At 37.3% G+C, this 27,988-nt stretch overlaps 1 protein-coding gene across 6 annotated transcripts; it reads left to right on the top strand.

Moving 5' to 3' along the window:
- EIF4B (eukaryotic translation initiation factor 4B) lies at positions 1-27,738 on the top strand. 6 transcript variants are annotated; one of them, XM_016142689.2, is made up of 15 exons: positions 1-185; positions 8,461-8,598; positions 9,837-10,045; positions 11,914-12,030; positions 13,895-13,949; positions 14,579-14,713; positions 17,653-17,790; positions 17,894-18,067; positions 20,863-21,091; positions 21,949-22,061; positions 23,340-23,553; positions 24,145-24,200; positions 24,778-24,883; positions 25,166-25,238; positions 25,624-27,738. In XM_016142689.2, exons 1-15 carry the CDS (start codon positions 173-175, stop codon positions 25,702-25,704), a joined length of 1,851 nt encoding a protein of 616 aa, XP_015998175.1. In that variant the 5' UTR covers positions 1-172; the 3' UTR covers positions 25,705-27,738. The 6 variants fall into 6 exon arrangements, with proteins under 6 accessions (XP_015998175.1, XP_015998173.1, XP_015998177.1 ...); XM_016142687.2 differs by having other exon boundaries at positions 24,775-24,883; XM_016142691.2 differs by having other exon boundaries at positions 2-185; positions 21,949-22,046.
- Positions 27,739-27,988: the final 250 nt, after the last annotated feature.

The following is a 27,988-nucleotide window of genomic DNA, read 5'->3' as shown; positions in this document are numbered from 1 at the left end:
CACCTCCTCGTGCTGCTTTACGAACCTAGAGCTGAGCTGCGCCGCCCCGCCTCCTGTCTCCCTCATCGCTTCTCCAACCCCTCCCAGTTTCGCGTCTCCTAGCCCGACGCGCCCGCTATAATCACGTGATTGCCTCATCCGGGTCCTTTGCGTTCTCTCTCCTTCTCCCAACATGGCGGCCTCAGGTGAGTGAGCGGCTGAGCGCGGCCAAGCACCGGCCTCGTAAGCCACTCTCCGAGCCTGATCCACTGATTCCTGGGGGTCGGGGAATGGGCGGTACAGCGTCCCTTCGGATTTGGGGGCTGCGGCAGGCTGGCGGCTTGGCCCTTTTAGGTTATCGCCTCGGGATGTTTGGGGGGGAGGGGAAAGACACCCTCCCCCTCACACCCTTTTCACCCCGTCTGCGCGAGGTTGGAGCGGGGAGTAATGATGGACTCTGACTTGAGTTGGAATGAGGAGGAGGCGCAGAAAGACCTGCGAGAGATGTGAGGCCTTCTCACAGACGTGAAGCACTGTGACCGCGTGGAGGAAGGAAGGAGGCGGTTGGCGCGCGGACGAGTGCACACTAGACTAGGTCTCCGAGGCGCGAGGCCGTTGCGGACTGGAGTGGGGGTAGGGGAATAAAGGGGGGGGCAGTTAGAACGCGGTCGCGAGTCGGTGGAGGGGCGGAGAAAGGCAGCGGTGCGCGTGCGCGGTAGGAGAGCGAAGGGTAGTGGAGACTGTCGCGCCTAAAAGCACGCGCGAGATCGCAAATAGCAAGATTTTACGTGCCTGTGTTGTTTTGTGTTATGTCTTTTGACTTTTTGCTCTTCCCCTTTTGGAGTGTGGCCCGGCCCCTGTACTTTTCCAGGGGTATATTTGTTAGGTTTGGAGGCTGAAGCTACTAGAGTGAAGTGGGGGTGGGGAACGCACTGTGGTGCGCCCACGTGTTGGAGGAGAGGAAGCAAGGGTGGAGACCCAGTTTTCTAGGTTTTTTTTTTCTCTTAATTCAATCACCTCAGTTTTACTGAGCTCAAACTATGCAAGGCTCGGTTCTAGGTGTTGGAAATACAGTGATGAACAAGATAAGATCATTTGGCAGCTTCCATTTTTGTTGAATTTTTATAGCTCCAGTGGTGGGGTTCAACTCTTTTTTAATTGCATAACTAAGAGGTACCTTTAAAATAATACTAGTGGCTGGAGTTGGTTTCTTTTTTAGACTTCTTGGGCAGAGGGAATATCAATCATGAAAGCCTACTTGCATTTCTGATGGACTAAGCAGTGAGCTTTGCAACATTTTGTAGCATTTTTAGTTTGGGGGATTATCATGGAATTGAACCTACAGGGATAGAAAATACGGGAAGATGTTACTTTGTTGCTGATGTGTGCTAAGTAGTTAACCTCTGATAGTTGGACTGAACATGTATAGACTTCTTGTTATTCTTTAAACACTACAGTATAACAACAGCATTTACATTGTATTAGGTATTATAAGTAATGTAGAGATGATTTAAAGTATATGGGAGGATGTGTATAGATTATATGTAAATACTAGGCTATTCTATATAAAGGTCTTGAGCATCTGAGGATTTTGATATCCACAGAGGTCCTGTGACTATTCCCCCTACAGTAGGAAGGACTAGTTTCTTTTCCTTGGCATAACCCTGCATTCTGTAAAACGTTTATTGAACCCCTGCTATCCCTGGACACTCATTTCCCACCAAGAATTTATCTTCTCTGTTATTACTTAGGAAACTAAGTCTTTGGAAAATGTTAAGGGAATTGAGGTGCATTTGAACATACTTTTCATTGGTGTAGCATTAGACATTTGAACAAGCATTTTTATGACTTGTCCCATTTGATGCTTTGAGATAATGTATGTGGATGGTGGTATCTCCCAGCTTTGGAAGATGGAATTATTTGTATGCGATGGCAGAGCAAGGTCAAAATCTTTGAGACTCCTGACTTTTCTCCATTATCCACTTGGAAATAATGTTGGTTTCCATGTTAAAAATTTGGGGTGCTTCCCAAAAGCTTCATCTGAAGTAAGGTGCTTATTTGGCCTGAATTTGCCATCTTTCTGGCTTAGTGTCATAACATAGTGAAAAGGCTATACTCACTTTCTCCACAACTTTTGCGGAATTTTTAGAAGTGGGAGACATGTTAGTATTTTTCCTTCATTTTACATACAGAGATGAGTGAAATTCAGATTAGTTAAAAGAATTTGCTAGTGATGTCTCCTTCTGTTCTTGCATAGTAACTCTACCCCCTTGGAAGCTCTCTTCTCCTTTAATTCCATAAACCTTCCTAGAATATATAGTATGTATTAGGAACTCTGTGCTAGTGTCTGAGCCTAAGGTTACATCTGACAGGTTGTCCTTGAGGAATTGGGAGATTTGTTAGATTTCTTTCCCCACTTTGAATCTTTTCCAGTCAATCACATTGACTTTGCTGAGTTACCAGTATTCCCAAATATTGGTCACTCAACCAGTATGACTATTAAAACTGTAAAATTTTCAGTGTATTTTTGGTATACTGTTTTTATGTCAGATGTGTTTGAGACAGGTTAATAATTATTGAGACTAATGCTTTCAAATTAGTAATAGAGTTCGCCTATACAAGACCTTTCATTTGTGTAGTATTTTTCAAAATGCTATAATGTGTAGGATCTTATGTGATTGTTTTCATGGAGAGAGGATGGTGTCCAATGGTAGTTTTCCTACAATGCTTACCCTTACAGTGAAAAATAGTTTCGGTTATTGCCATTTATGCTGTTCACATATTAACCTATTTTCAAATCTCATCCTCTACTATATGTTTTTCTGGGAGGAAGATGCCCAGAATCAGAAGGCCAAGACTAAAACTCCCTATGAAAATTCAAGTGCAAAGCAAATACAGAGAGTAGTGTCAAAGTAAAATAGCCTAAGTAAAATTTAAATATATACTTTTAAATAGCTTTGGGATATAATTCACATATCATGTATGTATTTGTCTCAAAACTTGCTAGTATTTACTCTTTTTATGGTGGTGGGGGAAAGAATGAACTTCAGAGTATAGCTTTTTTAAAAACTATGCTTATTTATAATTATGTGTATGTATGTACATTTACAAGTATACACAGCAAAGTCAGTGTCTCAGATTTGTAATAAATATTGCTATGGTCCTAATGGTAGGAAAATGCCCAAAGCAGGAAGTTATTTTCAAATTTTTATAGCTCCTCTCTTACAGAGGAGCTCCAAGTTCTTAGTGTAGTGGTTAGTATGATGTGTATTAGATGCTTATTTTATACTTTTTTAATGTAAATGATCAAATTGGAGAGGTGAGGAAAAGACAATGGCATTTTCCTCAGATTGTGTCAAGATGAAAAAATTAGGTTAGAGAAATCATAACTGAACACAGGTTGAGGTGGTGTAGTTACTAGTTTTGACTTAGTTTTTATTATCTGCTATGCTGAACTATAACACAGTAAAGGTGAGGCCTCCCAACATCATGATATTGCATTGTATGAAACATCTTTTTATGTCTGGGCTATAGGCAGTGTAATTACTCTAGTTTTAGGCACTCTTGGTATATGGATGCATTGATTGCATTTATACAGTATTGTTTCTTTAAGGATCCATTTGTTTACTATTAATTAGTTTTTAATCCTGGAGTATTAGCAGTATTTACTTACCAAAAAGAAAAACACCTTACCCCATTAGCTGTCATTTATCCTCACCCAAATATTAACTTACTGTTTCTTTGTATTTACCTATTATGAACATTTCCTATAAATGGAATCATACAATATGTAGACTTTGTTACTAGCTTCTCTCATTTAGCATGTTTTCAGGGTTTATCTGTATTGTAGGATGTATGAGAACTTTTTCCTTATTGCTAAATCCAGTCATTGTATGGATATCTACATTTTCTTTATATGTCAGTTAATGGACATTTGGATTTTTTCCATTTTTTTGCCTATTATACTGATGCCGTGATCTTATACAGATTTTTATGACACTTTCTTTCTTAGCCTGTGGTTACTAAAACATTCAGTAGAGTTAATAACCTTATAAAATAAGTTGGACTTGGTCTGATAGGATCTAAAATTAAGAAGCTTAATTTTTGACAAAGCCTCATCCGAATGTTAAGGCTATAAGAATTCACCTTCCTAAAAAAGAAATACTAGTTTAAGAAAGATGCAGAAGTAAGGTGGCATGGTACAACAAATCAACTTTATTGCTTATTGTACTGTAAGGTGTCCTCTATTTTGAAATAAAGAACAAGCAGCCAGTCTCTAGACTTCATAACTCCAGTATCTATCTGCCAGTTGGTGTTTTTATTACTAATACAGTGGAGTAATAACAGGAAAACATTCTGAGAAATGAAAAGGAATCATTTTTTACATGCTGCAGCAAGACTTGGTTTATTGCAGTCGCTTTTCTACTAAAGGACTTTAAGGTTAACATTTCCTTTTGTTTGCCCTTTATTGATACAAAATTAACACTTAAAACAGTGGTTCTCAACCAGGGGACAATTTTTGTCACCTACTTAGGACATTTAGCAATGTCTGGAGGCATATTTGGTTGTCACGGTGGGGTGGGGACTTTCCTACTGGCATGAGTAGAAGTTGAAAATGCTGGTAAACACCCTACAATGCACAGGGCAGCCCTCCACAACAACAAAAATGCTAAAATGTGAGTAATGTAGAAATTGAGAAACTAAGAGTTAAGTTTATTGTATTTATTTTTGTATATTTCGAAACAAACCCTTTGTATTAAGAAAGCTGTAGATGTATTCTCTCATTAAAGGACTTGTAGACTTAAAGTTTTGAAAATTCTTTTGATTTTTTTATGTAGCCTGTATGAGTACATAAAGAGCTTCCAAAGTACAGTCTGCCCTCTATACCCACACGTGCGTTTGCATCTGCAGATTCCACCAGTCACCAATCCAGGATCATATACATCAGGATAAAAAGGTCACAGCTGATATGTACTATGTAGTTAGCCCTGCAATCTGCGATGCTTTCATTTGTACTGAACTTGTACTGAACATATACAGACTTCTTTCTTGTTATTCCCTAAACAATACAGTATAACAACTGTATAGTATTTACATTGTATTTGGTATTAAAAGTAATCTACAGATGATATAAAATGTGTGGGAGGATGATTTAAAACAGCGGTCCCCCACCTTTTTGGCACCAAGGACTGATGCTCCTATGATCTGGTGATCTGAGGTGGAGCTGAGGCCCTGATGCTAGTGCTAGGGAGTGGCTGCAAATACAGATGAAGCTTCCTTTGCTTTCCCACGGCCCATCTCTTGGTGTGCGGCCCAGTTGCCCAGTTTCTTAGCAGGCCACAGTTCAATACTGGTCCTGGGGATTGGGGATCCCTGATTTAAAATACTACACCATTTTATATTAGACTTGAGCATCCGAGAATTTTGGTATGTATGTAGGGGTGGGGGGATGATCCTGGAACCAGTCCCCCATGGATACTGAGGGACTACTGTATCTGGTGCTTGTTCAGTAAACTACAATTGTAATTAAGGCAACAGGTAGAAGATTTAATAAAATTTCTGGGAGATCTGTTTTTCCCCCTTAGTTCATGTAGTTTTGGTATTAAATAATTGGAGCACATTTTCGTTGTATGAGGTGGTTGGTTTAATTTTTTAACCAGCATAACATTTAAAATTAAGAATTGGACTTGTTGTATCATTGTGACAAAGGATTGATACACCAAGAGCATTAAACAATGTTTTACTTATAAAAAAGTGGAGAATATTATTGAACTCCTAAACATGTGGGCCTAGATATTGGAAGGGCAAAGGGCATAGAGGATTTAGATAACATCATTTCTCAGTTTGGAATAAAATAGAGTGGAACAAACATTGCCATCCACTTTGGGTTTATTGATTTTACTTTTTAAAGGCTAGTTCCTTTAAATCTGCTGCTTATATTGTGACTGGGTCAATGTTGCTGCTAGAGTTTAAGAAATGTAAGTTAGAGATGTCGTGAAAGAATATTAGCCTCTTTAAATGAAATCTACCATTGTCCAATAGGGATTTCTGAACCAAAAATTTTTGGAGGGGGTGGTGAAAGAATTAAAGAGGAAATGGAGATGTGTGATTTGAAAAGGCATTCTAAAATAGTGCTTTAATTTTTTTAGTCATGATATTTAGTTTATTATTTTTGAAATTTCAAATAATGTTAAAAGAGAGTGCGAGACTTATTTGTCAAGAGTCAAGGGTTAAAAGCTGCAAAACCCTGAACGTGGTTCCATAGTATAGCAGTTAGTACGTCTGCTTTACACACAGAAAGTCCTGGATTCGTGCCCCAGTGGAGCCACGGTCCATGGTCTATGGTCTACAACCATGCCACCCTGAACAAGCCCAATGTCTGATCTTGAAAGCTAAGCAGGGTCGGACCTGGTTAGTATTTGAATAGGAGACCACCTAGGAAGACGCAAGTGCTATAGGCATAAATAATAATAATAATTATTATTATTATTATTATTATTATTAAAGGGGGGAAAAAGCTACAAAACCCTGATTGAGAAAGTTGATTTAAGCTAATATCAGACCAAAGGGCAAGTTAATTCCAGATTCTGCTGTTTTGTTATTAGATATGTATATAGAACAAAGAGGAAAGGGATGCCTTAATCAAATTTTTATTATTCTTATATTGAACTTGAACTCATTATATGGACTAACCACTAGTTTTATTTCTGTTTTTCTGAGTGACCAGCCAGGTTAATAATTGGGTATAGCTGGTGATGATATAAGGTAAAGTCTTATGAGGGTAAGGATCTCTAGCTAGCATCTTACTAGTCCCAGACACTATGTTTTAACTAGAGGGTATGGAAAGACTAAAATAAGCCTATATATACACTGTAAGCATACTACCTCAGACATGCTTTATGTCTTGTGCACATTAACTTAATAAAATTTCCCCTAGGCCTTTGCATTTGAGCCAGGAGCAATATCACTGCTATAACGCCTGACCTCTGTATAACTGCTTTAAAGCACAAAATAGATCCCCTCAAAAATCTGGTTGATCATAAACGATACTTTCGAAGCAGGATTAGTATTTGCTTGAAAGAAGCATGGGGATTTTACATTCAAGGTCATCTTTTTCCTATATTACTGCAACCAAGTTCATCTGGTTTGCACATTGAGACTGAGATAACTTCAAGTTCTTATTGTGTCTGGAAGATTGTTTATAACATTCATAGCAAACAGGACTTTATTTCCTTTAAGTTGGATTTCCAAAATGCAGGTACCAAGTGAGCGTTCTTCGGCTAAGCAAATGGTGAATCAAGTTACAGATACTTAGTCCTCCTGGATTGAAAATTAGATGAGAATGGGAACATGGAAGAGAAACTCATGATTATAAAAGCCATGCAACTGATCTGTGTTATAACAAAGTGGCTTACTTTTTTCTTACCATTTAGTGGATTCTCTCAGGGCTAGTTCCAATCTTCTGCATTAGCTGTTGATTGGTGTCATCTCAGAAGTTTTGAGGACTAGATCGAGAGCCAAGGTCAGTCCACTAAATGGAGTTATTTGGAGATTTCTGAATACTTCATAACTGCAGAAAACATTTAAACGTGTTGGTTCTTAGGGATTTCTTATTTATTCCCTATAGTATAATATCTTGTCTTCATATGTGGTGTAAAGGTAGGCAAAGAGATAATTTTTTTTAGAGGGTGAAGCAATCCAGCTGTGTATGTGACTCTTACCATTTGAACACTTTCAAATGAAAGTGAGTACATTTTACCATGGTTATTATAACCTGCCATAGAACTGATAACAAGCTTCTTAGCGGCTCAGGCTCCTGTGGGACGAGCCCTAGACCTGGGCTCCAAAACCCTGGGTTTAATTCTAGTTCTGCCGTCTAGTAGTTCTGTAATTTTAGGATAATCATTTGGTCTGAGACTTAGTTTCCTTTTCTGTAAATTGATTGTAATGATTCCTGTCTTGTGATTATTTTACAGGTATCAAACAATCTTCAAAAGTTTCATACAGAATGTATTATTAGAGGTAGAATTTTGTTTTATTTCTTTGTATCCCAGGAGCAACAAATGTAGTAATTGTCTTAAGTAGTTGCTAAATTAAGAATCTCAAATGATATATGAATGATATGAGTGACTATACTAGGGAATCAAAGGTTGTGCCCACCCAGCCTTACTCCACAGAAGGGACACTATTGAAAATCATTCTAGACCCTTTTCCATTCATGAGCATAATGTGTGTTTAAACAAAAGGTACTCATATAATATGTATTCTGCGACTTCTCGTTGGACTGTCTGTGCTAGTATATTGTGCTTTCTCCTTGTTTATATCTACATAGTATTCCTTTGTATAAATGTCCCATAATCCAGTTCTTTGATGAGCCTTTATGTTGCTTGCTTTATAAATATATTTAACAATACTGCATTGTACAACTCTGTAAATACCTAAGTATTGATGAACTGTCTTTCTCTTGCCTTTTTAAAATAGCAAAAAAGAAGAATAAGAAGGGGAAAACTATCTCCCTAACAGATTTTCTGGCTGAGGATGGAGGGACTGGTGGAGGAAGCACCTATGTCCCCAAACCAGTCAGCTGGGCTGATGAAACAGACGACCTGGAAGGAGATGGTAATTTTTACTTTCCAGCATGCTTAGAATTTTCATTATCTTCTAGACAAAACCTATTCTGTAATAGTGGCTCACACTTACATTTTGAAAGGAACTTTAATTGGGCATACAGTAGAACCTGAAATCTTATGTCAATGTATTTTATGGAATTTTTGGTTTAGGCTTTAAGAGTTTGTGATAGAAACTAAATGGTGATTCAAGAGCTAGTTTCAGCTCTTGCACTTAACTTTTCTCAAGGTACTATCTTTTTAAGCCTCATTTTCTTCCATTGAAAAGTAAAGACTAGATTTCTTTTTTTCTTTCTTTTTTTGGGGGGGGGAGTTAAACTCTGTGATGTTCTCATAAAGTGATATTTTAGTGTAAGCTGTTTATACCTAGAGTCAAGGGGTAATTTGTTCTAGGAGCTCCCTGGATAAACAAAAATGGCCTGAGGAAAAGCTGTAGAAATAGTAATTATGAGGGGGAATACAGAAGTCATTGGAGTATCATTGGACAAGCTCTGTGCTTTCAAGAAGTAGCCAGGAACAGGAAAGGGCTAAAAGAAATTTCATATAGATGGTCATAAGTGTTCATAAGTGTTGATACCTGAAGTGCAAATTTTTGCACTGTGCTTTAGGGATGGAATTGATTTTTCTTTTAAATGAAAGGTAAACCATGAAGAAAATACTTTTTCCAGCTGAAAGGTAAGAATATGAGAGTTGTCCATAGTGGTTAAATATATTTGGAGTAAGAGGCCGTGTTAGAATCCTCACTGCCAGGATTGGCATCTATTGCTCTATGATCTATGTGACCTTGGGCAAGTTACTGTACCTTCCTGAAATCTGAGTTTCCTTCTTTGTAGAATGGGAAACAACCTCACAGGATTGTTAAAAAGATAAGATGGGATATGACGAATATAAAATACCCGGCACGTAGTAACATTCCATAAATAATAGTTGATATTCTTCATTTCTTTGCTACATAGGAAATAAGAGCTACTGTGATTCTGTTAACAAAAGCCCGGGCCTTGAAATACTTAGAAACAGGCAGTAGATACTGAGTCTTTCTACATTACTATTCTGATTCTAACATTTCAGAAGCATTTTCTCTTTGTAAAGTACTGTTGTTACTGAATCCTCACCTTTTTTTTACCTCTCTTTCTGATATAGGTTATTTAATACTTGGCACTTAGCATAGGTCTTCTTACTTTACAACAGTAGAGTTCCCTCTAACGTCTAATGTCCACTTTTCTATCCTAGTTTCAACTACTTGGCACAGTAATGATGACGATGTGTATAGGGCACCTCCAATTGACCGTTCCATCCTGCCCACTGCTCCACGGGCTGCTCGGGAACCCAATATTGACAGGAGCCGTCTTCCCAAATCGCCACCCTACACTGCTTTTCTAGGGAACCTACCCTATGATGTGACAGAAGACTCCATTAAGGAATTCTTTAGAGGATTAAATGTAAGTCTAAAGGTTTTAGGCAATTAACTAATATGGAGAGTAGCATATTGGTAGAGACTTTCTCTGACTGTCAATATTGAGAAAGATCTAAGGTTTTGGCTTGACTTGGAAGAGACACATATATTAATTGATTAAGTGGTATTTAGGCTCTCTGTGGCTGAGAATGTTCTTATCAGGCAGTCATATCAGCAAAATTAACAATGCCTTGTGGATACAGGGGAGAGCTCTCAAACCTATACCCCTTCTCATTAAGAAACTTAAAGGTGATGTATCCAGTTAATTATTAAAAGATAGAAAGAAGGTTTCTTTGAACTCAGCTATTCCATTAATGATAGGTTTATATCAAAATTACTTTTTAATTTTTTACATGAATACATTTTAACTGAGCAGATGTATAGTTTATATTAACAGAGTTTGCTCACATATAATGAGATTCACAGTGTTTATAAGCTTACTTAAAAAGTCTAAGAAGGGATGTTTGAAAATGCTGGTCTAGAAAGTTCCAGAAAGATGAAATAGTGAGTATAGTGGTGCCCGGAAGTCCTTTTTTCCAAGCTTTGATTAAAAAGTACTTAGGACTTTAAAAAATGAAATAATGAATGACAGTTTTCAGTTATATTAAGTTTTTCTCCAGAGTCTTTTCCAATGAAAAAAACATTAAAAGGTACAGTTCTAAGAATCATCACGCTTTGTGTTTTGACTTCCTTCACAGAGCCTGTTCTCTGCAGTGGGACACCAACTTTGCTGTAGTTGGCTGTTCTGATGTGATTGTTTTCGACTGCCACCTATAAATCTTCCTCTCTGTTTAATTCTGTAGAACAACTAGAAGGCTGACCTGTTTTTAATTTCTCTCTAGTTGCCTCTTTTGAATAAAATCTCTGATCTGTTCAGGCTTTCCACCTTTATGCTCTAGAACTGGTCTGTAGCTACTTTGATATTTTGTTCCTTTTTTTACTGTTTCATGAGTTGAATTAAACTAGAATTTAAGAGACTATAACAAAATCTATCTCAGGAGCCAGAATAAATTGTCAAATCAGTGATACAGAAGATAAATTTAAATACTCATGGAGAAGTAAATCAAAAGGGTAAGAAAACAGATGTGGAAGATAAGAAGATGGCAAGAAAAGAGTCAAAAGTATTTGAAACCGGTCTTATAATTGGAAAGGGAGAGTGTATACCTTGTTGTAAATAATAAATAAGAATTAGTGCCAGGGAATGTTTGATGAAACTTTAAGACTAAAAGAAAAAATTTTGCAAACTTAATATTAGAAAACACAAGCTCAAATTAAAACCAGGTTACTGTGAATTTTTCCCTGTACTTCAAAGAGTAAAATTCAGTGGTTTGCCATCTCGGAGCCCAGACAGGGTAGGTGTGAGGGAGTTTACAATCCAGTGTTTGATTCCACTAAATTATTGTTAATGTATGAAGACAATATGTTTGTCAGGTAAAGTTTCCAAAAGATATATTACCCAGAAAACTTTTTGACAAAAATTGAGTCAACTTTCTGAAATATAAAAATTGTAAATATGTATTTAAATCAACTAAAATGTAGGCATAAAAGAGAAGACTAAAACTAATTGTGGAAGAGGCAGTTGCTATTAATTGAAAAACAATTAAACTAGAAACAGAATGAAGCAAAAGTCAGATACTAGGAATACACTGAGCTCATGTTGAAGTTTCCTATTCGAATTGAAAAGGTTTAATTGGGCATACAGTGAAGTCTGTCTTCTGTCCCTTTGTACCAGTTTTCTGCCTAGAGACAACCAGATTCTTGTGTATTCAGAGAAATTTGTATATACAGTGGTCAAAAAAAGACAAATGAGTAACATTGAATTGAGAAGCATTTTTTGTTTCTTTACTCCTTCAGATCAGTGCAGTACGTTTACCACGTGAACCCAGCAATCCAGAGAGGTTGAAAGGTTTTGGTTACGCTGAGTTTGAGGACCTGGATTCCTTGTTCAATGCCCTGAGCCTCAATGAAGAGGTAAAGAAAATAAGGGTGGGGAGTTTGAGGGGTGGGTGCAAACAAATCTCATGTTTATCAAACTTGATAATTTTTAAGTTGGATCAGTAGCTATTTTAAAGATTTTTATAATATCTACAAAGAAAAGCCTGGGTTATTTAATAGTGTAACACTTAAAAGTCACACCCCACTTCAGCAAGTTCAGCAGGCCTGAATGATTCAGGGAATACTTAGGTGGAAATTTGGAAGATACCCATCACAGCAAGTCTTTAGTGGAGTCTCACATTTGTTCATTCACAGCTTGTGCCTCAGCTTTAGTAGCTTTGCTTTTTCAAACTAATCTGACCAGATAAAGCCAAATAGAAAAATCATGTCAATCAGTTTAGTATTAAATGGCATTATCTTGTTTTGGAGGGAAGTAATGGTGTTTTTTATAATTTTAAGAGGGTTCAGAACATTTCTCATGTGGATGTCATTGTAATGAATACATGCTCCTAGGAGTCTTATGGAAGAATGACAGTAAACATTCAGTCCTACTTTTTAACGTTGCTCATAGATGGTTTTCTATCCAGACACGCCAGAGGTTCAGTAAGAAGAGGAGATTAGTGTGTTAATACATGAGAGAGAAATAGAGATTAAATCTAATTGTAATACAGTTAGTTAATTTCTGTGATTGGTGTCATATAGTGATTCTTAGGCAGCTCAAGCAGGGTACTGAAGCATTTATTTACCTGTTAGTGATGAAAATTTCTAATCTACGAACTGAAGTTGTGGGTTTGGTGTTTTGTTTGTTTTCATTTTTTACCTCCAGTGACTTTGGAAATCAAATTAAATCTGAGAAGAAAACAGGCTCTTTTTTGTCTTTTAATTTTAGAAACTCCTCATTTCCAATGGCATTTGTGCCATAAGTCTATAGTCCAGATCTGCCATTTGACATGATTGATATTAACACCTCTTAAAATATTTTTCCTGTCTCATAATTGAATGCCACCATGATAATGAAGTAAACGTTAGGTAGAAATAAAAACCTACATGTTTAGTTAAATATATGAAAAGCTAAAGTTGTTCTAGAGTTTTTCTTGGATCATTTTTTAGACTTTATTAACATTACTAATTTTTAACTACTTGGTCTGGATTAAAAAAAGAAAGCATACAATTGTTATCTGATATTTGCTGGATTAACTGTTAATATAAAGTGTTTTCATGGTTCAGACTTAGGAATTGCTGTGTATTTAGAGATATTATAGTAATATTTGATATAATCCCAGATGTTTTTAACTAAAACTCACTGCTACCCTTCTTCAACTGTAGATTCTACTGTGAAATGAGGAAAAGTCAGAATTAATTGGGTTCAAAGTATATAAATAATGATATGGGAAAGGGAAATCAGAGGGTATCCTGGAGGAACTGATTTAGCCAAAGGTAATATTAAATAAAGGAACACAGAGACTGTGGCTTATGCAACTTTGTAATGCTAAGTAGGGGTTCTGTAAATGCTTGAATGAATAATTACTGTGGACTCAGATATGCCTTTTATTTAGCTAGTTGTCTGGGAATTATTTTTAGTTTATTGCACTTAATATTAAATTGCCTTTTATGGTTAAAAACTCTAGTCTGTGAAATTTGGCTTTATAAAAATAGAAAGTTAATTTATCTGACATTATTTAAGCCCAACTTAAATTTGTTAATTCTAAGGTGTTATTTCAGTTTTCAAGTCTTTCTAAAGGATTCTTTAGCCAACAAATTGGAGTGTTGGCTAGATTACAGTATTTTTCCTTTATCTTCCTTCCCCCAGTGCTTCTGCTATGCCCAGACGTTCAAGGTCACTCATGGGATTTGTGCATAATGGGGCAAAAGGTTGGTTAATATGGTCCTATGCTCTCAGTCTCTAGGTAACAGGAGAATTCGAGTGGACGTTGCTGATCAAGCACAGGATAAAGGTAAGAAAGCTGATAGAAATTTTCTCGTTTTGTTATGGTCAGGATGACAAAGCACAGCTGCCCTTTCCTAGAAATTTTTAATAAATGTAGATAGTGGTAGGCCTACCATATTCTAGAGCAGTTGTTCTTAACTGAGGACTGTTTTGCCCCACAGCGGACATTTGTTGACGTTTGAAGACATTTAGGGTTGTCACTACTGACATCTAAATAGATAGAATCCAGGAACTAATTGACAGCCTCCCCCCACCCACCCACCCCAACAATGCATTATCCAGCCCAAAATGTTTATAGTGTTGAGAGTGAGAAATCCTGTTTGGTATAGATGAACATTCAGTATGTAATAGATTAGATACACAGCAGCACATTGTACACAAGGGTAACCTAATTCATGCATATATCAGGGCTCCTCCACAGATAAGCATTAAGCTAATAGAAATAAATGTGAAGGAATAAATCACTCATTTGAGTTAGGTGGTGTGCTCAGGAGTCTGGGGTAAACTCCACGACGGCACACTGGTGTGAGTAAGAAATACAGTAAATTAAGGGTTGACGGGGTTCTGTGCATGCAAGAAATAGTGGGCAAAAGTATTTATGAGCTTACTTGTGGTTTTTATCTTCTTTATCTATAGACAGAGATGATCGTTCTTTTGGCAGAGATAGAAATCGGGATTCTGACAAGACAGATACAGACTGGAGGGCCCGTCCTGCCACAGACAGCTTTGATGACTACCCACCTAGGAGAGGTGATGATAGCTTTGGAGACAGTAAGTTCATTTTTATCAACTTAGTGTCTTCTGTGTGTGTGTTTGTTTTTGAGACAATTATTTTTAAAAATAACGTATTCTACAAAGTAAAGTACTTGAATTAATGAGTTCAAGATTGCTGGGTTAAGAGCAATATACAGTAAGTTCTCAATGTCATTAATAGGTTCTGTGTGACTTTAAGTGGAACAGCATATAATGAAACCAAGTTTACCACGGGCTAATTGATAGAAACAAGACTTAAGTTCCTAGAGTATGTCATCAACACAACAAAACAACATTGAACAGAACTACATTATTCAAGGACCTGCTGTGCAAAAATTAGGTGCATTACTAGCAGGAAACAAAGTAAATTTTGAAGATACCTTTTAAAATAAAATCCATTCGCTTCTAAAATAATAAATGTCTGCCACATGCCAGATACTGTCCTAAGCTCAGGATATAGCAGTGAACAAAACAGACAAAAATCTTGTCCTTGTTAGATTTGCTTATACTGGGAAAAAATAACAGTCTGCAAATAAATAAAACCTAATTTTAGAGATGTGGAATAGAGAGTGTCATGGGGTGGGAGTTGCAGTGAATAACAAATTTTATATACCACCTAAATCCAACAAAAGCTTTGTTGGAGAAGTTATGCAACTTTATTGAAATAATGTGAAGAAATACTCAACATTGGTTATTTTTAAATGGAAAAAATCTAGTATTCAGTAAAGAAATGACTAAGTAGTGGTTTGTCCATATAATGGATTACTTTATAGCACAACATACATGTAACAGAGTGATAGAATTCAAAACCTATTATATCGATGGGGAAAGTGAAAATGTAGAAATTTGAAAACAATATCTCATAGTGTTAATATGTAAGCCGTAAAGAAATATATGTGTGGTAATGTTACCACCTTTATGATTATGGAGGGAGTTCTTTAGCTACAACTATAACATAATTGCCCTTTTTTTGGTGACATTGGTTAAACATACTGCTTTTAAATTTAAAGACAAGTAAACATGGCAAAATACTGACATCCACTAAACCTAAATAATAGGTTCATAAGTCTGTTATAATCAACTCTATACTTTCCTGTATGTTTGCAAATACAAGTAAAAAGAAATTGAAAGAACAACTTAAATTCACAAAGATTTTAGTGAGCTTCGTACCAAGTATAATTGAGGAAGCAGTAACAGATAGATACCTGTTTGAAGAGAGTCCTCCATAATGTAATAAGATATAGGAGAAGAAAGAAGGAAATCAGATTTACATCTGACTTTATGATCAAGATTTTGTGACCCAGCAAAGCCTTGACCAGAATTACCTGAGTTACTTCACTTCAGCATTTATGCAAGTTCTGTTATCAAGAAGAAATGACTCTTGAAAGAAAAATCACTTAGACCAAGGATCCCATTTTAAATCCTACATTTTCTCACCTCAAACCTTGAATTTAGAGCAAGCAAGATAGATAACAAGAAAGAGTTGTTATCCAAAGCTGCCAAGTTTGTAGGGACTCGGTTATGGCCCCAGAGTCAGCTCTACCAACATGTAAGAGATCCCAGACTACACCAATAGGTCAGAGGTTCCTATCTCATACAAGACACTTTGGAGGTGAGGGGGGGGGAGTATTATATTAAATAATACTGTAAAATCTTAGCAAATACTGTTTATTTCATGGCTATCTTAGTAACAGTGTACTAATGGGATGCTTTTCTTCACTATGGATCCCCGTTAGTAAATGTAAGCTTATGATAATTTTAATATTATCTAAATAAAATCAAGTATAGAGTTTTAATTGTTTTAAATGCTCTCTTGTATATAATTGACTAACATTAGCATGTCTTTTAATGTATAAAATTTAAACTACCACAGAATGAATGAACGTTCATAGGCAAATGATGTTCTTTTCAAAATAAAATAGTTTAAAAGGAAGCAATCATAAAAAAAAAAGATCCCTCTTTGTACTGTTCACATAAGTGACTAAACTCAAAATGTTTTAAGGTTTTTTTTTTTTAATAGTTCATGCTTAGAAATTGAAATTTTTCACATAAAAATCTGAGATCCCAGCTTCTCTCAAAAAATTGGAAGACCTAGCAAGTCAAACTAAATTGCTGCTACCCTCCTATATTTTTTCCAAATAATATTTTATGAACACATTCAGTAAGTACATATCTCATTCAGTTTTTAATGATTGCTATGTATGGGTACCCTCTTCTTTAATCTATAGCTTATGCACCCAACAATTTTAATATAAGGAAGCACTACAGTGAACCTCCTTGTACATATATTTGTAACATGTCATTATTTGCTCAGGATAAATTCCTAGAAATTGAATTGGTGGCCCAGAGGGTATACATAATTTAACATCTTTTAATACATAGTTCTAAAACAACTTTCAGGGTGGTTGTACTATTTTAATTCATCAGTAGTGTAGGAATTGACTACATTATTTATAAATTCCTCTAAACTTTGCCAATAATCCTTTATTTTAAATTTTGCCATTTTAGTAGTAGAATACGATGTCCTATTAATTTAGTTTCTGTTACTTGAGTAATAGACAATCTGTTCTATGTTGCATATATTCTTTATTTTATTTTATTTTATTTTTGCCTCAGATTTGTGTTGCATGTGTTTTTTTCATGCTAAACTTTTTAAGTGGTCTTTGATTTCATTCTTTGACATCAAGCACAGAAGATGCCGACTATTTTCTTCTAGTGTTAACATTTTTTAATATTTAAATCTTTAATCCTGGAAATTCATTATGGGATACATATTTTCTCTCCTTTGACTTTCTCCTAAATTGTTAACCCAGCAATGTGTATTGAATAATCAGAGGAAGTTTTTTAAATCAAATAAATGACATAATGGGCTATCATGTTTCTTTCTATTGTGTGTCCCCTCCCCCATCCCCCACCTCCCCCCAAAAAATGATGTTACCTGTCTCTCTTCCCTCTAGAGTATCGAGATCGTTACGATTCAGACCGATACCGTGATGGGTATCGGGACAGTTATCGTGATGGTCCGCGCCGGGATATGGATCGCTATGGAGGCCGGGACCGCTATGATGACAGAAGCAGCAGAGACTATGATAGAGGTCATTATAAAACACCATTAAGTTAAATTGCTTTCTTTAAGAACTTCTTCTTTGCCTTTTCTTCCCTCCAGTGTAGTGATTATAATTTGAGATGTATTTACAGGCTACGATTCCAGGATAGGCAGTGGCAGAAGAGCATTCGGTAGTGGGTACCGTAGGGATGATGACTACAGAGGAGGTGGAGACCGCTATGAAGACAGATATGACAGACGTGATGATCGTTCATGGAGCTCCAGAGATGATTACTCTCGGGATGATTATAGGCGTGATGATAGAGGTAATCATTATATTTTGCTTGCTTAATGGAACAGATCACTGAAAAAACTGATTGGAAATAGTTCAGTAATGTTTTAAACCCCTTAAGTGGGCACAGATGGAACTTACACGTTGTAAAGGTTGCAGCTGAGCATAATAGAGCACCAGATACGATTGATATAATGGAAGGAAAGCAAAGTCAAGTTCTGACCTCCTTTAGCGTATAGATTTTTCATTTAAAATTTTACTGAGTAAACAAAATGGAAAAGGAAAATCAAATATTTGTCAGACATCTTTATGGTGTGATCTCATTAAATAAACTACACTTAAATTAGGTAGTGTTAGTCCCATCTTTCAAGTGAAGGCAATAACACTCAAATACGGTCTCATAGCCAATAATTGGCACTGTGGGATTAAAACCAAGTGTTGCTCATTTCAGTGACGTTATAAATTACTGTGTTAATTGATCATTAATTAATGTTGAGATGTCAGTGCAACTATTCTAAAATGTACGCCTCTAATGTTATGACAGTTGTATAAAATACTGTTAAAAATCTGACCTCTCAAAAAGTATTAATAAATGGCCATCATTTGTGTTCTGATTTTAGGATAGCATTGAAAAAGTAAGGCATCTGGCTCAGAATTTTTCTCTTTATTTATCTTTACATAGCAAGCGTAGCCACTTAATATCCCTTTGTCAGCCCTGACTTCTTATACCAAACACTTTATATACATCGTCTGCTATAATCCCCCAGGTAAGGAGGTAGACCTGGATAACTAATAAAACAGTGGGATGACAAAAGTCATCAGAATCATATTGAAATTTCACTGTAGTTATAGTCTTTGCTCCTCCTTCAAAAACAAAACAAAAATAACATTTCCAGTTTTTTTCCTATAAAACTTTTAATTTTTAAAGACATTGCTGTTACCTATTTCCATGCAAGAAATCTAGAAATACTAGCTGGCATTTATTGAGTATTTACTCTGCATCAACAGTTAGCTGAGTTCTCATACAAATATTATATAATCCAAGAATTATATATACCAAGAATTCTATCTGGTATAGTTATAATCATCTCCACTTGACTGGTGAGGAAAGTGGAGGCTCGAGCGTGGGTTTCAAGCCCTCCTTGACTGCTGACCTTTTCCTCTCATGCCATCTCTTCCCTTTACCAGTAGCTGCACACCTCATTTTTTTGTTCCTGGTGCTCTTAACCCCTTACTGCCCCTTGTCACTGCCACTACCTTTGTTCAGACTTTATTGCTGCACTCACATTACTAACAGATTTCCCTGCCTCGCTTCATTCTTCATACGGGCCCAAATTATCTTTCTGGAACAAGATGCAATTAGATTATTCTCCTTTTAAAAACCTTCCTAGTTTCTCCGTGGTCTGAAAGATCTCTCTTTGTACTTCTGACACACAAGGGCCTTCATTGTTCTGCCAGCAGTTTACTTCTTCACAGTTGTCTCTCATCCCTTCCACATCTGCCCTGTTTGGTGCATGCTCCATTTTCAAGGCTCTCATGTGTTAGCACTTTGAAGCCTTTACAGGCTTTCCCAAGCACTATCCCAGTCTTAAAACTTTCATATAGATCAATCTGTTTTGTAGAACTTAGCATACTATATTCTTTTTAACTCTGATCCTCCCACTAAATTGGGTCTTTGCAGACAGGAACTAAAAACTGCCCAACCATCGTATTCTTGACCTTAGCACAGTTTCTGAAATACAGGTGCACAAGTTATTTGTTCAACAGGTAAATCAATGGAAATTATCAAAGGAAGAAGAAAGGGGGAAGAAAAATAAAGTAGCTTTGATAATAAAGATTTTAAACTTTAGTCCACCAAATATTAGCTATGTGACTCAAATAAGTTACTCTTTCTGACCCCCAGTTTTATCCTCCACAAAATTATAGAGATTAAAACTATCGGAAGTTATGTAAACTGTGAACTTAAAACCCTTATAGAAAACTTATATGTTGCTATATTATCTTCTTTACAGGTAGATAAATATGTAGTAAAAGTATAAAGACATGCATGAAGATGACAAGCACCAAGTTGCACAGTGGTTATAGATGACAGTACAGCTAGGCATGTTATTAGAGGAGGATACTCGAGGCATCTGTGGTTTTTGTAGAGTTTTATTACTTCAGCCAGGTGGTTGGTAAAATAGGCTTTCTTCATTTTCTATATCTTTTGTATATCTGAAATATTATAGTTAAACACTGATTTTGAAAAATTGAGTTTCCTTGAAATATTCAAGTTTATCTTAAAATATTCAGACAGCTTGGATCCAGAAAGAAATCCAACTTCCTTAGAGTAAATATTCAGATGTATAGTATTGCATGCTTTACCCTATGAATCATCATCAGATTTCTGTTATACACAGAGACAAGACTAGAGTCTTCCCCATCATGTTGTTATAAGCTCTTAACCTGCTTAAAGTAATCCATCTTTCAGACCACGTTATTTTTTTAACAAGGTACTTTCATCCAGTAGTTTATTATCATTGAAAATTCCTTTCCAGGTAATAGGAATCATGATAAATGATTTATTTACCATATACATTTTTACCATTTATAGTCTTATCTTTAGTCTGGTACTGCATCATGGATGTGGTAATGGAAAAATTGATTGGACTTGATTATTTAAACCACCTGTTTTCTAATCTCCTTTCTGCCATTCTCCACTGGATTGGTTAGGCTGCCAATCTGAATCCCATATAGCGTTTTATAAGAGCTATGTTTGAGAATCCAGCTTTCAGCCGTCAGCTTCTGATAATTTTGAAAGACTATTACTCAGAGTTTTGTTTAACTTAGGTCCCCCCCAAAGACCCAAACTGAATCTAAAGCCTCGGAGCACTCCTAAGGAAGATGATTCTTCTGCTAGCACCTCCCAGTCCAGTCGAGCAGCCTCTATCTTTGGAGGGGCAAAGCCTGTTGACACAGCTGCTAGAGAACGAGAAGTAGAAGAGCGGCTACAGAAGGAACAGGAGAAATTGCAGCGTCAGCTGGATGAGCCAAAACTAGAACGACGGCCTCGGGAGAGGTGAGGTGATCTTCAGTTAAGGATTTTCCCATTTTGAGTCCAGTGGTTCTTAGTAGGAGCATTACATCCCTATGGGGCACTTCCGAAATTCGTGTGGATATTGTTGGTTGTCATTCATCAGCATTTAATATACATAGTATACATAGGTGGTCTTTAGCATATGGGTAGTTTCACCCAGTAAAGAGTTGTTGCCAGTCCATCACAATTTTGAAAAAGGCCTGCTGCGCTTAGCCTGCAACAAATATAAATTGGTGGTACTTTAATACAGGAGTTAGCAAATTATGTATGACCTAGGCCTGTTTTTATAAAGTTTTATCTGGTCCTTGAAGAAAAATTTGCAAACCTATTAAAGTTAAACCCTACACCATAAGGTGAGTGGTTGACCTCTTTTCAAGTTACCAGGGATAAAGTAGAAATGTTTTTACTTGGTAAGTATAGGCTAAATTGCTTTGTATATGTTGGTTATACTATGTAAGTGTTACTTCAGGACATTAAAGGAATCATTATAAAATATTTATTACAGAAAAGTGGCATTGGCTCTGATAGGGTAGATAGCTCCATAACAGTGTTCTGAAAAAATAAGACTTTGTTTTAGAATTGTGTTACCAGTAAGGGAAGGGGTAGTGTTGTAGATGATGTAGAAGAATGTTCTTTACCCTAGCTGTTGCTTGCTGAAGTATTTGGAGCCAGTGTCTTAACGTCTGCAGCTTTCAAATGGTATGAAGAAGAGGAGAGAGAGACAGATGCACACACTTGCCCATAGATAAAGCAGGTGTGATAAAATATTAATAAGTGATGGTTCTTGGATCAGCATGGGTCTGAGCTGGACCTTATGTATTTTATTAAATCTCTTACAGACATCCAAGCTGGCGAAGTGAAGAAACTCAGGAACGGGAACGGTCAAGGACAGGAAGTGAATCATCACAGACTGGGACCTCAGCCACATCTGGCAGAAGTAAGTCAGACCAGGGTGGGTATCATATTATTGCCCTTTTCCATAACCTGTCCATAACCAAATTATAAATTCAATCATGGATTCTATTTGGGTTGCTAGACTGGATTAATCCAAGTGTCATATCTCCTCCTCTGAAAAATAGGAGAAGTGGGCACCAGAAGAGACTTAGATGGTCTATTTAATAATTTTCCATTAAAGAATATATATTTGACTCATATTTGTCTCTACATTTTATGTGTTACATCTCAGAGTTTTGTTTATTCAGAGTAGTCATAGTCCTGTAGCTCTATGAGCTGCTCCCAGGGCCAGCCTTTTTTGTGTGTCATGTACGACCAGAGCAATGTCTCAAGTGTTGATATTCTTCTTGATTCTCTCACTTGAATTTACTGATCGCTCACAAGCATATTTAGTGTTTGGAAACTAAATGGTTCAATCATAACACCTCCCTTCCCTTATTGTAAGCCAGTTTTTTTAAGGCTTCTCCCACTTCTAAATTGATTTGTACTTGAGCATTTTGAAACATGGCTCAGGGCTTGGGTGATTTGGAAATTCATCCAAGTATTGTAGAAATTCTCTGGAAATTATTCATACTGAGGTAGCCTCTTAACAACAGGATTAATTACTCTTTTTATAGCCAGGTAGGAGTATGATGGTTGGGTCGATTAGTTTACTTCTGAAGAACTTGCACTTAAAATGTGGAAAGTATCCTACAAAACAAGCTCCTAGTTTTGAGGAGACATTAGGTGCCCTTTAAAAAAAATACATGAATATGCTGTGTTTTTTTTATAAATATATAAATGTGATCGTATCATGTTTTGTTTGTGTATGTGTGTGTTGAGCCTCTAAGTTGAAGTGGATCGGTGGTTCCTGGAGTTTCAGATTTCAACATGATTCCCCTTCTCTCTCTCTCTCTCTCTCTCTCTCTCTCTCTCTCTCACTCACTCACTCACACACACACATCATTCTCCGCATTCATCCATTTTAACACAAGTGTAGAAAGGCTCCGTAATTCTAAAATAATGCTCGTTCGTAGGAAAAAATCACATGGCTCCTTGTAGAGTCATGTTTCCTGTTTCTGTTAGAAAAACATTTTCTCAAAATGACATTTGGAAACCACTGGGTTAGGGATAATTTCATCTTTTGGTAGCCAAATTAGTGTCTGTGTTTAAAAATAATGATGGAAAGCAGTAAATATGGTTTTGGACCATTTCCCACTCTGTTAGAGCCTAGTAAATGGTTATACAATAAGCCTTTTTTTCCTGATAATTTGACCCTCCCACTCCGACTTCACAGATGCACGAAGGAGAGAGAGTGAGAAGTCTCTAGAAAATGAAGCACTCAGTAAGGAGGAAGACTGTCACTCTCCGACTTCTAAGCCTCCCAAACCTGAACAGCCTCTAAAGGTAATGCCAGCTCCTCCACCAAAGGAGAATGCTTGGGTGAAGCGAAGTTCTAACCCTCCTGCTCGATCTCAGAGCTCAGACACAGAGCAGCAGTCCCCTACAAGGTGAGTCAGCCTGGAAACATACCAGTGATTAGCTGTAGAATCTTAAATATTGTGATATTATGATGGAAAGTGCCTCTGGGAAGTTAGCTTTAGATAGTGTTTTATGTTGTCTTTGCTTTCTTAGTTCAGATTCAGGGGTGTACTGGAGCTGGCTCATAATTGTTCTATTTATGTTCCAATTGTTCCATTTTCTGGAGTTTTGATATCTGGTCAGCATCACTTTGGTGACTAGAAATCTAAAAATGCTATAAATCAGAACCCGCCACTGCCACATTTTGGCAGTATAGCCTTGCGTGGGGCGGGAGGGATCCAGGGAGTTCCACTTCACTTTCCTAAGTCTTAGGGTCTTTATTTGTAAAATAGAGAATAATATTAACCTAACCTTGTGTGATTGTGATGATTCTAAAGGACTTAGACTTAGTGTTTAAAGAATTGCTTTTGTTGTCTTTCCTATATTTTAATGTTCCACAACATTAAGTGTGTATTTTTGGTTCTCTGTAAAGCTTACTACACTTGGAGAATGATTATAAGTTTCTTATCTGTTCCTTTTCTAAGACAGCTGATGAATGTGATTACATGTTTTCCTTCTAGTGGTGTGGGGAAAGTAGTTCCAGCTCAATCGTCCGAGGAAGTACCAGCAAGGAAAGGTAAGACCAAAAGGGGAATAATAATGTTTATCCAGAGGCCTAAATAAAAAAGCCTATAGAGGATTCATAAAATATTGAACTGCAGTGTATTTTGCGCCCATTGTGTTAAAATTCTTAGTTATTTACCTGTTTTTGCCAGTAGAGGGCAGGAGTGCTGTCTTTGAAGAAAATGTGGAGCCCTGCCCTTTCCTGATAGAACATTGGGCGGGGGGGGGGGGGGGGGGGGGGGGGGGATCGGAAGGAAATTAACATGCTCACTCCAGATTAGAAATGTCACCATCTGCAAGGTCAAGGTCACTACACAGTAGCATAGTCCTTATTACCAGTTTGCTTTTCATGATGGTGTAACCCTACAGTGGAACTTTTTAGTGAATCTTGTTGGGGAGGTGGCTAGGTGGATATGTGCAATATAGGAGATGTGAGAAGAAGCGCTTAGGAAGGAAGACTGGATTGCAGTGAGGTTTGACTTCCCTCAGTACATAAGTACCTTTTTCTCCAGTTTAAGGAAAACCTAGGAGAGGAAGAGTAATTTTTTTTTTTTTTTTTTTTTTTTTTTTTTTTATCTTCATTCAAGCAGATGAAGCTAAAGTGGATGGGGTGAGTGTTCCAAAAGGCCAAAGTGGGAACTCCAGCCGTGGTCCAGGAGATGGAGGGAATAAAGACCACTGGAAGGAGTCAGAGAGGTATGTGTGTTCTCTCATTATTTATAATCTTTCATTTGGTACTAAGCACACGTGTCTTTGTAATTAAGAAGTTCTTTGTTGTCCAAGTATTACCAGATCTCCTACTGTGAACAAACTAAAATCAACTAATAGACAGTTAAAATTTTGGGAATCTAGAAATAACAAAATGTCCAGATAGCAAAGACTGTCAACTGGAGGTGCCTGTCGAGTGCCCCAGAACTGTTTGTGGTTGTTGGGAGGGTCTTTTCCTAAAGATGTGGTTTTATGCTCACATCTCAGCAGGAAAGATGGCAAAAAGGATCAAGACTCCAGAGCTGCACCTGAGCCAAAGAAACCTGAGGAAAATCCAGCCTCTGTAAGTGTCAAAGGCTTGTTCTCAACTTCCCTCAGCTTGCTTTTGCTGTTGAACTCCCTTTTATTTAAGGCTGCAACAGAGTGGTTGGAAATAAGGCACTGCTGCTTGTTTGAAATAGTGAAAGTGGTTTAGATTAGCATTTTTCTGTTTATACCTTTCACTACTCTCATCCCTTTTTCAAGATAAAAGGTATGACCTCCATAAGAACACATGTGCTTCTGACAGCTCTCCCTAGCTGCTCTCCAGTGGAAAATGCTAATGAGCAAGCAAGTGGGTGTGGTCTGGACTATCATCCCCCTTTTACCAAAGTATCCGTATCCTGTTTCTTGGATTTTGATGTGAGAATTCAAGGCCGTAGTCATTTTATCACTCTCATCTATTATAGAAGTTCAGTTCTGCAAGCAAGTATGCTGCTCTCTCCATTGATGGTGAAGATGAAAATGAGGGAGAGGATTACACCGAATAGACCTCTACATCCTGTGCTTTCTCCAAGTCTCTCTCTACCCTGGAATATTCGAGAGTAAAACAAACTTCTATCCAGACAAGACACAATAAAACCATCTCCTGGAGACCTTTCTTAACTTTTTTTTTAAGAAATGAAATGAAATTCTTTTGCATGCTGCTGCAGCCTTTAAAGTATTGAACTAACTGGAGAATCACCAACGTAGCCAGAGAGAAAGAGACATTTTAACGGAAAAGTTGTGGTGCATTTTTATGACACACGCAGTTGCCTGTGTGATTAGTGCCTAGGGGCCTCCGTTTAGCAAAATGGCAATGACCGTGATGCAATGTCTGGAATCTGGTTGGGCAGTAGGGCAGGTATGAGGAAGAGTGTGAGATTTCTACCTTTAATTCTTACTATCCTGATGTGGCATTTATGAATTGTTCAAACATTGTCTGAATAAATTCTTCATCCTTGGTAAGGTAGGTTTAGCCTCTGAAGTTCTTTTAGTCTCCAGGAGGCTTCCAGCCCCTCCTCTTATTTAATTCTGAGTTACTGGGGCCAGCCTAGGAGGAATTCCTTCATTTTTACCCCCCAGGGGGGTAGCTGGGAATGAGTCTGCAGGCCACTAAAGAATAGGACTGCTTGGTGACCAAAATAAGTGGGAAAATCGTGGTTTGAAAAGAAGCTTCGGGGAGATGATGAATTCTTTTGCATCAGTAATAGGGGAAAATGGTATGACCTCCAATAAACACATGAATGGTTTCTTCCTGGAGCAGGAAGCACTTAGGGGTTGTGGGAATTCCCAAGTCTCATATGTCCCGGTTTCACCCTTATTAAAATCACCATCCTTTCTTAAAATTCAAATATATCCGCATTCTGTTGAAATCTTGGAGCTTTAAAAATTTAAATTCTAGTCATCATCTTATGTTCCTTTGCTTCTCTTTCCTGTTATCTCCTAAAAAGCAGCTTCTGTTTAAGTCACATACCCAATCTAGGCATTCTATATCCACCCCTGGGAACTATCAAATGTGGAATCACTGCTTTTGTCAAGCAAATCTTGGCTCTTTTATGTCTTTTGACTCTCCTTTTCTGCTCTTGCTTCTTTGACCCCTGTTACACCTCAGAAAACTCTAGAATTAATGGTCTTAGGTAGTGAGTGGAGGTGAATAGAGACAGTTAAATTGGGAGCCTTACAACCTTGATTGGGGTTTGGGGGGCTTTTTTTTTTTTTTTTTTTAATGAGTTTTCTTTTCTCCACTGAAGTCCCACACCAATGTTTGGATTTATAATATGGCCTAGACCAATGTGTGGTGTGGTTTTGTTTTTTGTTTTGTTCGTTTTTTTTTTTTTTAGCTTCCCTTGAGAGAATAAGTAATGGGTGATAATGGAGAGAACTATTTAACAAGGTCCAGGTTTCTCTTGCCACACAGTAGCTTAAACTTGCCTGCTTTTATGTGTACCTTTGTACTATCATCTCACTAGATGGTATCCTTATGGGCAATATTGGTACCTGAAGAGAAATGACACCTTGGTCTCTTTTGCAAGCGCTTCTCCCATCAGTCCTAGGTTAGACTCTGTCCAGCCATGCCAGGGGTGTTGGTTTATGAGTGCTGCAGCAGTGGGCATAATGAGTCATTTACCCAGTTGACATAAAAGACATACCAAGTAAAGTAACTTTAATAATTGGCTTGGATGGCTAGTAGCTAGGAAGTGGCTTTTAGAGAGAGATACCCAAGGTTGAAAGAGATTTGTTTTTTTTTTTTAACCATTTGCTATTGATGGTGAAAAGGTAGGGTTTGCCCTCTTCATGTCTACTCCTTCCAAATAGTTGTATCCAAAATGGTTTTTTCCCACTCTCTACCCTGTCCCCTGTTAAAACAAACAGGGATTTATGTCCCGCTCCTCAATACATGTAAAATTTGTACAAAAATATCTTCTATGAAAATGATTTGTAATCTGTAGACTTAATACCTGGGAGATGTCTTGATGTGAATCCCATCCTTTGGGTTGTGGGGTTTTTTGTTTTCTCCAAATAAATCTGATCTTTAAAGTTCATTTTAATGCTGAAATTCTTTGACAGTACATACACTCCATGCTTCCAGTGCTTTTTATTGGACTCTAACCCAGTGACAAGTCTGCTATTCCTCCCTCCCATCTCCTTAAGTTCTCGGCATTGGGTACCATTTTGTGCAAGTACAAAGGGTGGGGTTACAAGAGGAGGCTGTTAAGGCCCAAGAACTGGGAATTCACATCTGCTACCCTCCAGTATTTTTGCATGATGTGACTTAATATCATTTGAGCATAT

This window comes from Rousettus aegyptiacus, unplaced genomic scaffold (genome assembly GCF_014176215.1).
Source record: "Rousettus aegyptiacus isolate mRouAeg1 unplaced genomic scaffold, mRouAeg1.p scaffold_m13_p_2, whole genome shotgun sequence".
Taxonomy (NCBI): domain Eukaryota; kingdom Metazoa; phylum Chordata; class Mammalia; order Chiroptera; family Pteropodidae; genus Rousettus; species Rousettus aegyptiacus.
The sequence above is the reverse complement of the archived record's forward strand: the minus strand, read 5'-3'. Positions and strand labels throughout refer to the sequence as shown.